Raw genomic sequence first — 16,005 nt, 5'->3', positions numbered from 1 at the left:
AATGAATCATTTTTCAGAAGTGAATCGGACTTTGCATCACTAAAACAGATCACAAAAAAGAGGGTTTGTAACGTCACAACATGGAAGGAGCGTATACTTCACAAACAGTGTAGAAATCTTTTTACTTCTTTTTATTTAGGTTATCTGCGCATGCGTTTAATCAGATGTCCAATGATTTAGAGCGTTGCCACATACAATATGAGTACGTATCCACGACGGTCATGTTTGAAGCCTGAGGTGTATGATGGGTATTGTAGTTCCCTGACCTGAAGATCTACATAGCTTGAATGAGGTATTAGTTAAACGTATTAAATTGAACCCCTTCGTAAAACAAAAACATATAATACATATAATAACAATAAAATAACTGTTAACACATATTTAGACTAAACGACTATATTCAAGAATAATACGATATACTGTACATGTGCTAAAACAGGCTAAAATAGGGTTGGCTATGTTGTAATGGAGCAACCGTTATGTTATCTTGTGAACCATTGGGGCGTTAGGATTTGTGTGTCCTGAAACCAAATAATTGTCTTTATCTTTAGAAAAAGACAATCGTGTCCTGCTGCTGTGGTCTGAATATCCAGTCTGTCTTCATCATGAAATGATGAACCCCCATCATCAGACCCCCATTCTGGAGATTGTGTGTATGTTTGTTTATTTTTACAGACATATTTCATCATAAACCTAGGTAAGCAGGGCCTTGTAATAATATGGTAAACATGTCATAAGTCGGTCAATCTTGCATCCAGAGTTTATCTTACTGCATCTCTATAATAAATTTCTGCAATGGCTATACTTGTGTGTGTGTGTGTGTCTGTGTGTGTGTGTGTGTGAAAACTGCGTGGTTTGAAAGAAAAATGTTTTAGTTTATATATGTGATTTTACTACAAACTATAAGCATTCTAACTTAGAAACATAATGTTTTTATTTATTTTTTATTTTCCAACCAAACCGGTTGTTCAGTTAAAAAAGTCATAAGAATGTTTACTGTGTTTTTTAAAAGAAAGTAAGTTATGATATGTAAATAATATTTGTTATTGTTTAACATCAACCACAATGCGTTTCTGTTTCATGTATGCAATGGTTACTGTACACACATTCAAGAGAAATGCATAAACTCAATTGTTTTAAACAATCTAAAGCATTTAGTCTGTCATTAAAAACCTCTTACATTTTTTTTTCTTCACGCATCTATTTTCATCTGTCTCTGGACTCTTGCTAAAAACATTTGAGTGCTGACATGAATCCTACATGAAAGCTAAAAAATTTGTACACAACAATTTGTAGCAACATTTGTAGCAACAAACACTTTTGGTTTCAAAGAAAACTTATGACAACTCATTTTCAATCTAATATAGGTATTTTCGTGTTTGTGACCTATTTTGTTTGTTTGTGTATTTATGTACTTGTTTGTGTGTATTTGTATTTGTTTGGTTACATGTTCATGTTTTCTGTATGTTTACATTTGTGTGTGTGTGTGTGTGTTTATGATTGTATGGTTGTGTTTGTGTACTTGTTTGCATTCTCAGTACGTCGATGTTGATGTTAACAATATTTTGTTAAACAACATTTTTCTATGGTCTGACTTGTTAAAAGATTTCACATCCTTTTGACCAGTAAATTAACTTTCAGCTAACGTCGTGATCACAGACCTAAGCCATAAAGTTGAAATTGTCACCCTTTGATCACTGAATACACAAACATTTTTTTTTTGTACTATAGCTGACCTGCAGCACACCATTTACAACACCAGAACTCCGGAAAACTAATTAGATTACAGTTGAGTTGCAAACCCCAAAAACCTTTAGATGTTTTACAATCTTCGCTGACATGGTCGTAAAAGTAAACACAAAGACATCAGATGCCAGACACCAGACGCTTTTCTACGCACTATACTTGAGATGAAATATTTAGTCTTTCCTGTAATGTTGTAAAAGTTTCTTTGGCAAGAAAAGTCCATCTTGACTTACTACATTCATTCCTGTTTAATATTTGTATGTCTAAACGCATGTTTTAATTGATATAGCAACGATACATCAATGATAGAAGTTAATATTGACAACATAAAAGACGTATTCAAGGATTTAGACAACTAAAGTATGTGTGAGTGACTTATTAAAATTAAATAAAACAACACTTTTTTCCAACAAGGAATTTTTGTTGAGATGAAAAAATTAAACCGTATAGGTTAACCTAATTTTAAAGTAAAAACATCGGTTGCTTTGAACATTAATACAGAAAGGCATACATTACTGGTAGATTTACAAATACGGTCTGAGATTACACTAAATGTTTTGTTCACACTCTGTACATCATAAAACATAATAAATGTAAAATAAATAAAACAACACTTAAGAAAAAAGAAAAATATAATGATAAAGAAAATGTGGGGGGGGGGGGGGGGGGGTTGTAACAGATTTTCACATTAAGAAACCAAAGTCCTCTAATGAAGAATACAAAAATCTTGCTTTGGGACTTTTCATTCCTTTTAACGTCTCCAAATACATCACAAATTCTTCTTTAAACGCCACTAAACGTGGGTGGAATATTGAAAAACATACATTTATGTATGTAGAATTTCGTGCCAGAAGTTAATATTAACAAAATAAAAGACATATTCAATGATTTAGGCTACTAAGGTAAGTGTGAGTGGCTTATTAAAATAAAATGAAACATCAAGGACTTTTGTTTAGATTAAAAATAAAGAGCATATAGGCTAACCTAGTTTTAAAGCAACTCATATACATAGATGTATCTAAAGATCCTGAAACAGTCCATACAGCAGCAGCAGCTATATATGTTCCAAGGGTTAGGTATAGAATACCAGAAAGAACATCTGATCATCCGTCTGTTTATACTACAGAAATGATTGTCATATTTTTGGCTCTTCAGTGGGGTTGAACACATTAATATACCTATAGTCATATGTTCAGACTCATTTTCAGTACTATCAAGTTTAAAGAGTGGTGAAGCTTCTACTAGACAAGACATTTTGTCAGTCATTTTACAGGGTTTGTTCAGAATACAAGCAAAACAAATATTTATTTTGTATGGATACCCACACATATAGGTAATTAAGGTAATGAAAGTAGTGGACCAGATAAAAGCATTAAAATGTCAGACATCGTATTTAATACTCCAATGAGTAAATTAGAAATAAAAGGTCTAATTAAAAAATAAATAAAAAATAAAAAGATACGTGTCAAATTAAATGGGGTGGTGAGAATAAAGGACGGCATTTATATAATATTCAAAGAACAGTTGGAAATGAAAGGAGAATTTTTGGGAATAGAAAGGAAGATCTTGCCACAGAATTGGACACATTGCACTTAATCAGTCATTATTTATAAGAGGAAAAACATGTGTCTGGACTTTGTGTTAAATGTGATCTTCTGAAACAGTTGAATCTATTTTAATAAAATGTAAAAAATATGACAACGAAAGATTACAACTTACAGAAGCACTTAATATAGAAATAAATCAGATCTCATTTTAGATTTTGTTAAATAAAGATGTGGCTATAGAAATGTTTCACAGATTAAGTATCTCAAAGAGTTGATAAACAGTATTTAAAGAATCACTACTAAGTTTATTATTATCATTAATTTTATTTTTGTATTTCTTTTATCTCTTATGTTTGAGTTAGTTTTCATTAACGTCAATGCTCCACACTCCTGCCCTGTAGGTGGCGGTAAATGCACCTAAAGCCTTGCGTGAAAGAGGAAGAAGGAGTGGTTTGAGTGGGACCGGACGCAAGCATTCTGAGTGTGTCTGCGGTGCTGGGAGGTTGTTTTACGGAGGCTTCGCAAATTCTGCTGTGAGATCTTTTTTTTTTTCTTTCGTTTAACTCTCTGTCAGTAACAGTCTAGATTTTTAAAATTGTAGTTAGTGGTAAAGTACAGCATAGTTTTGACAAGTATCTTGTGCTGGTGTTTTAAAGACGGGGTCCGATGTATTTTATTTGAGATCAGCGTAAATTCGTAACGTTACCTTTTTTTTTTTTCATTTGTTTTAACTTTTCACCCGACGTGACAAACGCCTACTTTCTTGGTTTGTAACATTGCTTTACGTTAGCTTCTTTTTTTGTTTGAGTCGATCTAACTTTACCGGAGACGTGGTAACACTTTGCTGTGAGATCTTTTTTTTTTCTTTTGTTTAACTCTGTCAGTAACAGTCTCGATTTTTTTAAATTGTAGTTAGTGGTAAAGTACTGCATAGATTTGACAAGTATTTTGTCTGATGTATTTTATTTTAGATCCGCGTAAAATGCCTACCATATTTTTTCTTTTGTTTTAATTTTTCATCCCGACGTGACAAACGCCAACTTTTCTGGTTTGTATCGTTTCTTTACATTCACTTCTTTTTTTAGTATGAGGTAAGGTACAAATGCTAAAACTGTTACCTAGTTTTCTAACTGGTAACAAAACAGCTTTTTAAATTGTAATACTATAAGCTCTCACATCTTTTTCACGTGCTGCTTAACGAAACTTATCTGTTAGTTTTTGACTTGTTTAGTTGTTTTAGATAAATATCCAGTAACCTAGTTTTATTTTTATTTAATTTGTAACAACTTTAACACCGTTTTTACACTTCGATGCATGGAAAAAAAACAACCATGACATTGTTTCCGTCTCGTCTGTGTTTATAACCTTTTTCTGATAGTTTTTGACTTTAGTCGTTTTACATAAATATCCAGTAAACTAGTTTTCTTTTTATTTAATTTGTAACAACTTTAGCAACTATTTACTCCTTTTTAAACTGCAATGCTACAAGCTCTCACATCTTTTTCACGTGTTGCTTAACGAAACATATCTGATATTTTTTGACTTGTTTAGTTGTTTTAGATAAATAACCAGCAACCTAGTTTTATTTTAATTTCATTTGTAACGTTTTTACACTTTTCCAAGAATGACAAAAACGATCATTACATTGTTTCCATTTCGTATGTGTTTATAACCTTTTTCTTGAAATGCACTGTGTACTTAAAACCTTAATAAAAACTTCCCTTATACCATTTTCACGATTTCACATTTTAATGTTTTAAAAAAGCACATAGATCCCAACACACACACACACACACACACAAAACCCTTTCCCCTCCCTCACCGAAATTCCTTCTTAGGTTCATAAGTTCATATTTAGGTCACTGGGGTGTACAGGGAGGGGAGGGGAGGGGGTGTACAAACAGGTGTCCAGAACAGATGGCTTTTATGACCCTCATCAATCAAATTTTTTGAGACAACCCACACATTACCCTCTCTGCTGCTTGTCTTTTTGATGGATTAAAGCTGTTTGGGCTACCAGACATGCTGGTGTGACTTTTTTATGTGCAGGTTCAGCCTATCAGTGAGGTAAATCCAGCAAAAACAGTACTGATCGGGCTAGTGCAGCATCTGGCTATGTGAACAGCTGTTCTCTTTTAATTGCATTGGCATAGTGCACCCTATTTTGTGTGTTTTTTTTTTTTTTTTTGCTGTTTTGATTATCATTGAGTTGTAGATCAATGTTTACATTTTTTAAATTATTACAGATGCAGATGCAGGGTACCATCCCTGATCACACTGCTGTTCAAGATGATATCCAAGGACTATCTCAGAACCAGGTGGAATTAATATTTCGTTAATATGTCATTAATATTGTGCTTAATTTGTATGTCGTTGTATGTCATTTCTATGTCGTAGGGATGTGCCACTGCAGCTGACCTTGAGAGTTCCCTCTATACCTGCAACTCCTCATCTGATACTTCTTGGTAAGTTGGTTTTAGATAGGACAGTTGGCTTTAGTGTTGTATGTTGTGAATTCAATGGTATCAAACTAAACTGTATTCAAAATGAAAACTAAAACAGAAATTTGACAGTCAAAATATTTCTGTTTCAGGAGAAACGGGAAGCCGCTTCCAGCGCTGGATGCTCAGCCTTGAGGGCCAAATCAGGGATCCAGTCCACCTTTGTGACTAGGCTGGCATCTTTTTTTTCTTCCTGTTTTTACACCTCTAACCTACAGTACCAAGAGAAGGCAGCCTGCATGCTTAAATTCATCCAGAGGAAAGATATTGTCTGCTAACACCTCCATTTTTTTCTGGCCTAGCTGTGGCTCAAGCATGGTTTCAACAGGTCTGGTGATGGGATTTAGCAATTAACTTTAATTTAGAAAGTTTTAATGCAACTTACAATATTCACAGAGGCAAGAAGATAGTGCTTGTCGAGCACAGTTCATGTACATTTGTTGTCTTTGTTGTGCTTTTAGTCTGTGTTAATTACTAGATTTTTAACCAGTGTTTAATTTTTCTGACGCTTTGTGGGTATAAACCCAGAAAAAGAGACAGAGGCTGCAAAGGGGAACAAAGAAGAACTGTCAAATCACACACCGCCAGCCTCTTGGCTCATGGACTTTCAGTGGGATTTCATTTGAAAATGGTGAGTAAGATGTATACAGGTGCTGGTCATATAATTAGAATATCATCAAAAAGTTGATTTATTTCACTAATTCCATTCAAAAAGTTAAACTTGTAAATTATATTAATTCATTACACACAGACGGATATATTTAATTTTGATGATTATAACTGACAACTAAGGAAAATCCAAAATTCAGTATCTCAGAAAATTAGAATATTACTTAGAATTATAAAGAAAGGATTTTTAGAAATCTTGAAAAGTATGAGCATGTTCAGCACTCAGTACTTAGTTGGGGCTTGTGCAAGGTGTCAATGGTTGACTTTTGGACAACTGTCAAGTCAGCAGTCTTCCCCATGATTGTGTAGCCTACAGAACTAGACTGAGAGACTTTAAAGGCTTTGCAGGTGTTTTGAGTTAATTAGCTGAATAGAGTGTGGCATCAGGTGTCTTTAATATTGAACCTTTTTCACCATATTCTAATTTTCTGAGATACTGAATTTGGGATTTTCCTTAGTTGTCAGCTATAATCATCAAAATTAAAAGAAATAAACATTTGAAATATATCAGTCTGTGTGTAATGAATGAATATAACATACAAGTTTCACTTTTTGAATGGAATTTGTGAAATAAATCAACTTTTTGATGATATTCTAATTATATGACCAGTACCTGTACATTGCACCTGTTCAAACAGCAATGACTCAGGAGGCTGGGGAAATTCATTCTAATGTTCATTCTCAACTGCCTTTCAAAGATAGAATGCTGAACTCCTCTTCCATGCTCTTTTGCTATTCTTTTTTTTGTTCTTTCAATGAATTGTACTCAGCACACTTTCTATTATTTTGTTATTGTCTGTTTGGTGCTCTGTTTCTAAAATTAGCTTTTATTAGGTCAAGCCATGTAATATAATTTTGGATAAAAAATCTGAAATTATGGAACTCATATCTATCTCTCTCTCTCTCTCTCTCTCTCTCTCTCTCTCTCTCTCTCTCTCTCTCTATATATATATATATACAGACCCAAGACTTTGCAAAGGATCCTCATTGTGTGCTTTGAGACAATGGTTAGTGGTCTAAGCAGTGACAGTGTTTTTGCTTTTTATTGATGAATAGTTCCATTAAGTGTTAACTATTGGTTTGAATGTATTCATACATGTTGAATTTTAGTGGTTTACGTAAACACAAAGTGTTGAGGTTCAGCATTTTGTTATAATGAACAATGTATTTTGATTTAAAAATGTATTTGCTACTTTTTAAGCCATGAACATGAGAAAATGAGATTTGTTTGTGATTAATCTGAACCTACAGTAGGTGGCCATCCTATCTAACTGTAATTCAATCGCGTGTTAAAATCATTCGCAAAACTACCGCCAGGTGGCGCAAAGGGACGGATTGCGAAATGAATGTAATTGTAAAAAGGCCCTGTATACTCTCAATGTCAGTGGGCCCCCTACACATGCCATTTGTACGATGTGGGTTAGCAAAATGAAAATTCAAATTTGAATGAAATTTTTTTTTTAATTATTTGAATATAAACAAGTAAATAGTGTTTAAATCTATTATCAAATCAGATTATAGTAATGACTGGTTCTTTCATTCACCACCTGAATTGATGCATTTGGCCTACTTGTGCTCAAATACCTTTAAACTTAAGGCTACATCGGGTTCGTTTGTGTACTAACATTTTGATCCATGATACTGATGCAAGTTTTAAATTAAAAACATTTATTTTTGAACAGGAGAACACGAGACAACTGTACCCTCAGAAACCAATCAAATAAGCTAAGCCTGCCATAATGAAAAAAAAAAGTCAACTATAAAGGAATAACCTTTCAGTTTTGTAAATTCCCATTAATTCCCTTATATTCCTGTTAACTCCCATGGAAATTTTCCAACTTTGAAAATTCCCAGAATTTTGCAACCCTATTCATTGGCTTTGATAACATCATGAATTTATTGAGCATTGACTATAGCTTTTAAGTACAGCACGGTTTGTTTCTAAAACTGGTTAATGTTGGCAACCTGACGTTAGGCCTGGCCCATAATTTACTTACAGCAACAAGCAGCCTGGTTGACAAACTAAGCTAAAGATTTAACATTAGCATACATACATTAGCAGCAGCTGTCTGGAGTTGACTACGTTAACTTTAATTGGATGTAGGTGCATAACAAGCAAACTCAGTTCACCTTTTGGAAAGAAAGCAGTCATCAGCTGCTTCCCCTCATTCTGCCTCCTTTCTTTTTCCTTCCTGTCTTTCTTTTTTTTTGAAAGCCCGATTTGGTCTTTTTTTTGCGCAGCATGATCAGGCTCCCAGGCTCTAGACCGCTCAAGACTCACTACGTTACTTGTTTGCCGCCGGCTTCCGTCTATGGGCGGGGGCGGGGGGGGGGGAGTGTCTGGCACTGAGTTCATTCTCTCAGTTGGTGTTATCAATATTTTGAAATGAATAGACATCAATTGGAGGGCCCAATTAATTCGAATTAGGCTACAAAAAAATAAAAAAAATGTACAAAAAAAATTAAAAAAATTGATGGGATTTCAAAGGGCCCTCTCCCTAGACGGGGCCCTGGGTAGTCAGGTCCACTTTCCCCCCCACTACCACGCCAATGTATATAAGCTAAATGCTTTAATTTCATTTTCATTTCGGTTCATTCTTGGTTTAAAAAAATCTTCAGGTTCCATATGCAGAGCGAAATGGGAAGGGTCCAGCATTTAGCAATAATTAGTATATTAACCCTGTTATTATTCTTGATTTTTCAAACTACCAGCATTTTTGAATTATGCCTTATGTGTGACCAAAAATTAAGTATTATTTGTTTTCAGCTGTTTGAGCGTGCTGGTGCCTCCGCACATATTCACTGGAAACAGCAGTGGTTCACCAGACATTCGGCGTGAGCACTTTGACATATTGTTAATTATGATTTTTTTTTCCTTGATACTGAAACGCACACAGCCTATTTACCTCATGAATAATAGTTAAGCTTCAAATGGGCAACATCACAAATATGGAAACGTTTGATTTCTCCCGATTGAGAAAGCCCAACCTTACCTTATGCTTAGCTTTAAATTATTATTATTTTTTGTTTTTTTGTTTTATTACTAAGCCTATATTATTATATACTGCAATTATATTTATCCATTAGAATTATATATTTTTAATTATTGTTTTGTTCTGATAAATTTGTTAAATTTAAAGGATTTGTTGTAAAATATTTTCTTATAGCCTATTTTTTTCCTCTCACAAACGCTGATTTATTTTTTAGCGTGTTTAAAAAAAAACATGCAGCAAATGAAAATAGGTGATTGATCCGTTAAAATGAAACCTATACACGACTCATATATTTTTTTCCTCTGACAAACTTTATTTTTTAGCGTGTTTAAAAAATAAAGAAAACATTCAGCAAATGAAAATAGGCGATTAATCCGTTAAAATGTGTTACTCTCGGTTAACAGTAATTATAATTATTTTACTTCAGAACAGAGCCTCGTAAAATCTAGGTTATCCATGTTTTTTTTTTTTTTTCATTGCACCTGAAAATGACTTTGTTCATTACATTCACTTCACGCGCTCTGGCGCAGATCAGCCTCCCGCGATGCTCAGCTGTGGACGATTTAAAAATATTTGATATAAAGCAGTGGTTCTCAACCCGCTGCCCGTCACGAATTCAAATGCGGCCCGCACCACATGCTGAATAAAAAATAAATAAATAAATAAAAAAAAAAAAACTTTATCAGTTTGTAAAATTGTATTGTTTACATCAATTTTAAAAAAAATGCTACTAATGAAATATAAGCTATATCCTAATGTTTTTATGTGATTTTTTTTCTACATATATTATTTTCAGTCATGAGCAGACCTACTGGCATAAGCATTTAACGAACACATACAAAGGCGCACTTTGGCAGAATTCAATTCAAATAGTCATCAACAGCCATTAGGTAAATTGCCTTTAAGGTAAAATTGCGCATCAGAATGGACAAATTTGTTTTTGAAGGGAGAAAAAAAAGAAATTCAAAAAATGCCAGCGAATGAACATGTAGGCCTACAAACTATCGCAGTATCAGTATTGAAGGAGAAGTGCTGGATTTTCTTTTTTTTTTTCTTTTTTTTTTTTTTTTTGCCCCGCAACTCACTTGAAGAAGTTCAGATAAATAGAAACACCATACACTTTGTAACAATCCTTAATTGAAGAAATTTGGCAAAATATCTCTGGAGAGAACCTCATATTATTAAATTCAAAAGTGCTTTCCATATTTGGATCAAAATAGGCTACATTTGTGAACGCACATTTTCTGAAATGTTGCGCGTCAGGTCATGCAAGCCTGCATCTTAAAGCCTCTGTCAAACTTTCTGCGTCCGCGAGTCCGCTATGGACCGTTAGGTAGGCGTGACGTAAAAATCGTCATTGGAGAGTGTGTGCCGAGGCTCTTGAGCAGACGACCGCACGGACAGGTGCGCGTGGTCAGTAGGCTTCAAAAGCAAAATTGCACATGTGCAGGCAGAGTGAAGAAGCTCATTGCTACTCGAACCTGTGCAATCCGTCAATAAAAGAATATAAAGACAGTCAGATGTGCAATAATTCTGGGCAATTGCAGAGCGGACCGTCTGCATCCGCGCTGGCCGTGTACGCGTCCGGATTGCTAATGCGGAAAGTATAACACAGGCGTTACAATCGCAACTTCTTTGTGTTACTCCTTTCAAGCTGAATCTCACAAAATTGGTCAGCTCCCGACAGCATCAGGTGTTTTATTTATGGGTGTTTATAATTGTTTATTTCAATAAATGTAATAGATTATATATCATAATAGTTAGGCTATAATATTATAAATCAGGTTGGTTTGTATTGCTGACGTAATATGTAAATTATATGCGTAGACTTGCACTTAGACCATAGTGCGGCCCGCTGGAAAAAAAAGGGTGAGAACCACTGATATAAAGGTTGCTGTCCCATTTTATACAGGAATTGTTCATTTTAAAAAATCTAATTATATTGTTAGTTCTAAATATATTGTTAACACAAGTTCATTTAGAACTTTTTTTTTACTTATAAACTCCTTGAGAATTTAAAGTTAGTTTAATAGTATTTAAATTCAAGTTAAAAAAAAGGTTTTAATTGCTTAAATTATTTTTATTAATTAATGTTATCATGTTTATTCTTGTAAAAAAATGTGTTTATTCTTTAAGAAAACAAGGGAAAAATAAGGGACAATCCGAATATTTGTTTTGCTTTACTTATGTAAGCTACAATTATTCAAAAAAAAAAAAAAAATAATAATAGTGATAAAATAATGTCAATAAAAAATACCATTGGCCTGAGTAATTTTGACCATTATAGAATTGTGACTTTAAAGATTAGTCATTTAGGTGGTAAAAATACTGTGAAATTAATAATGGCATGGATTTTAGAGCATAACAACTGAAGGTTTATGAAACATTAGCCAATAAAGCATTTTTTTAAACAACAAACTTAAAGTTGTGAACTAAAATATTATTTCAACCATACAGCATGTGAATAAATAAAATGCATAATTTTCATAACATTTCATTATTCATAAAATGCATAATGTTTCTGGTGTTTGGATTTGTACTTCAATATAATGAGCTCCAAGTTTAAGAATAGCCCTAGACTCGTTTCTCTCTCTCTCTCTCTCTCTTTAACAGCATTAGCTCACGATCACAAATAACAATGATTTTCTTAAAATAATGATTATTAATTGATGATTTATTATCATTATGGTCTTGTGAAAATAATAAAATTATGAATACAAAGAGTAGTGCTGCTGAGTGCAGGCATGTTTCAGCCCAGTAACACACCGTTCCTCAGAGCCAAAACACAGACCGAATTCTGTTCAGCTGGAGTGGGTTGGGTTTTGGGTAGTTATTCATGGATGTGGGGGTCGAGATAAAGGTGTGAATTGCTCTTTCATATGGACAGTGTCTTATGAGGCTTTCACTAGCTGAACTGGTTTATATAGGACTGTTGTTTTGGTTATATTCACAGTGCTGGCTCTCTCCGGACGAGAGAAATGCAACATTCGTTTTCGTTTAAAAAACATTTCAAGCTTTCTGTAGATATATTTTTTAATGTACCTATGTGAGACACCACGATATTATGTTAATTAAAAAATTATACATTCATTATCATGAAAAAAATTAAAGTGATGAGATGGCGCCTCCCTGTCATTAATGCACATTAATAATTTTTGCACAAACACTTGAATATGAGCTTCTTATCACGAGTAAAATTCATGCCAACAGCCATTTAGCTTGATCAGAAGGTTGACTGCAAGAGTACAGCGGGAAGTTTGTCTGTTTCTTTTACTGATTATTTTCGGGTTAAAGCATGATATAAACAGATTCACACTCAATCGCTTTTGCAATAATGCGTTCAAACAAATGTAATCTTACAGTGCTGCTATTATCAGCATGCTATCTGATTTTGAAATCTTGAAGAGGTTAATCGATCTGTTTAGATAAAATAACTGACAAAAACATACTGTTATTTTCATAACAAACAAAATGTTCACAGCAGAAAGCAGCAATTAAAGATGTAATGCTTACAATGTTATTAGTTTGGCATGTGATATAGGGAAAAAAGTTTACACAAAATAGCTTAAGCCACTTTGAAACTCTCCTGTTATTTTTTTTATTATTATTTTATAAGCTTTGTTATGAACATAACATTTCAAACATACTGAAATACTTTATTCACGGAGTGAAGGCGGAGCGTGTCTCTGGTATCAGTGAGCGCGGAGGGGAAGTTGTTGCTGCTCACAGACTCTGCTGTGAGTGAGAGAGATGTTTCACCAGACGAAATGAAGACGGCTGCACAAGCACAGCACATCTACCAAAAATCAACCTGCAGCAATGCTCGTTTATCGACTCGCCAAGCTTTACTTTTGTAGGTCGCATAGCAGGAAATAATTCGATAATATGACCATGCAGTCAATACAGATATTTAATAAAAACATTAAAACAAGCAGGGCTGTAAAATAAAACAATAAAAAACGCACGCCAGGTCTACACCGGACACAAGTGGAACGATCCAACAAAAGACAGCAGAACACAGTGATGGATACACTGGACACGATCCCCATCACTGAACTGATGCTCGTTCTGTTTATGATGAAATGTTCTGACACTGCGTTCAGATGATTTGACACTATAGTGTGATGTCATCAAGTTTAGACACACTTTTCGCTGTGGGGCACAGATGACAACTCTCGCGTCCGGTGTAGACACAGACAGTGACTGCTCTATTTACAAATAAGTTCTATAAAAAATAAAAAAAAAACAGCGCAAATATAAACTAGAAAAAATATTAACAGGTCCTCCATCCATGACACTGACTCACAGCAAAGCTGGCAGTTTTAATCTGAACAGCTCTTAAAGCTGAGTGGATGGTTAGATGCATGATGGGCTAGTATTAAAAAAAATAAAAATAAATGAAAAAATAAAGGTCTTTCCAGCATTTAGGTATAACAGTACTGTTTTTTTAAAATAATCTTGTTGCAGTTATAAATTTGACTGCTAAATGAATGATAAAGAACTATATTTAAACCTTGTTTTGTAAAATTTCTTCGTCATTTAAATATTGATTTAAGAATCGGTTTAAATCATAAATCAGATTTTTTCTAAAATTAAAAAAAAAACAGATTTTTTTTCAATTACTAAAGCTTTTTTTTTTTTTTTACATCGTGTGAATGTTGTTGATTATAATGAGAGAACTTGAGTTTAATCGTGAGGACGTTTTATTAATTCTTTGGAGTTTCAAAGATTTAATCGTGCAGGTTTAATTTTATTTGTTTCTTGTTTTAGGCAAATTAGGCCTAAATAATGGGAACGAAATTATACAGTGCTTCACATTTAAACATGCAACAATTTCTTAATCAGTTTACAGACAAATGTCTTTTTCCCAATAAGTTATGTCAAAATAAAGGACAGGTAACGAATAACAAAAATGCATGTTGTTTTATTAAAGGAAAACATATATTTATATTTAAAATATAAATTAAAATATAGGCATAATATATTAAAATATTGACATTTTGCATATTAATCCATGTAGCCTACCCCCCTAAAATAGGCTACCAATTTTAATGCTCCAATGCAAAGTAAACCACAATTTCTTTTGAATAATATAACGGATAATTAATATAATATAAATAATACAGCACACCTTTTAAATGTGTCAAATCTAAAATATGGTTTAATACCATGTAGCTTAGAAAATATAAGCACAGACTCAGGCACAGTCTTGACATTTATCCTGCTTGAATTCGTTCTAAGAAATGCACATAACTTCATAAATACCAAACTTTCATCTGTGAATATTAAATATTTAAACTATAGTGTTTTTCTTTCATTTTCCGTGACTGAAGCAGTCAAATGTAACACATCAGCAAGGCAAAACTGACGTCTATTTGCGAAAATGTGCTTTGATGCGCTTGTTTGATAACTTGTGGTTAAAGCGCCACTCAGCGGTCAAAAGCTGCAAATGCACTTTACAGACGGCGCGGCGGCAGTACCCTCGGCGGTAAAAGAGGCGTTTTCGATGTCTGCTTAGTGTATGTGTAACATTTTTATGTGACCAGGAGTCACAGTGTATATCCTTGGTTTGAGTCTTTTCAGTTGAAATTTAGAAGTTCAGGGAACATTAAATGTTTGAGGATTAGGGTCCTATCTTGCCCCGACGCAGCGCAAAGCCAAACGCAAGTGTCTTTGCTAGTTTAAGACAGACGCAGTTGTTATTTACCATCCAGCGACAACAGATGTCAGCAATGAACATGATATACAATATATTTCTGTGATTGGTCTGATCCATGAGTGCCTACATTTGTAAGTATTTACCTTTCAGTGTTTGTATTACAAAAAAACAAAAGTTAATTTCAACACAGAACTATTTGTTTTCTTTCACTTAAGTGTTATCTGATGGATTATGTCTGTTCTTGTAACTCAAGCTATGTCTATAACAATCCGTGGTACACGTTACTATGCTAAAATTAATTAATAATATTTAATGGAAATAAAATAAATTTTAATTTAACAGGAAAATAATGGTAACAATGCTCCCTGTTGTTTCCTGTTTTTTCTGTGATGCACAGTAAATTCCTGTTGAAAAACATCACGGGGAGTGCACTGTAAAAAAAACATTGCCAGGAATTAACTGTAAAAATAACAGGAAAATAATGGCAACCTTGCTGCCAGTAATTTCCTGTTATTTAACAAGGAAATAGTTAACAGTGTGACTTATCTCCCTCTTGCTGACCTGAAGTGTGTGACACACTCGCCCCAGTGTTTCTCGGGCAGACTGAAAGTTGTTGGTGCGGACGTTCGCTTTAATGGCTACAGTCCCCTGAATGATAAGGTTGCGACCCTCTTTGAAGGCCTCATTATTGAAGTGGTGTGGTGCGCTGCTCATGAAGTCCTGGTCCACAAAGCCATTCTGCTTGTAGATCTGATTCAGTGCTGTCCAGAACTTGGCCCCCGATACCTCGCCTGTGGCTCTGCCCAGACACGCATGCAGCAGCTCTTCTGCTGATGAGCCCTGAGTTAAAGTGGGAAATTAAATTTTGTGTCATAATTTTGGAAAAATAT

The 16,005-nt window shown here is 34.1% G+C and overlaps 1 protein-coding gene across 1 annotated transcript in view; it reads right to left on the bottom strand.

The window, feature by feature from the left end:
• Window positions 1–16,005, bottom strand: part of LOC132143858 (von Willebrand factor A domain-containing protein 7-like) — a 121,683-nt gene that overhangs the window by 43,206 nt on the left and 62,472 nt on the right. The window contains exon 4 of the mRNA XM_059554448.1: window positions 15,677–15,955. Coding sequence (XP_059410431.1) covers window positions 15,677–15,955 — 279 coding nt within the window. The remainder of the gene's footprint in view (window positions 1–15,676; window positions 15,956–16,005) is intronic.

Source organism: Carassius carassius, chromosome 7 (assembly GCF_963082965.1).
Source record: "Carassius carassius chromosome 7, fCarCar2.1, whole genome shotgun sequence".
NCBI classification, from domain to species: Eukaryota; Metazoa; Chordata; class Actinopteri; order Cypriniformes; family Cyprinidae; genus Carassius; species Carassius carassius.
This window is presented reverse-complemented; position numbering and strand designations above follow the sequence as displayed.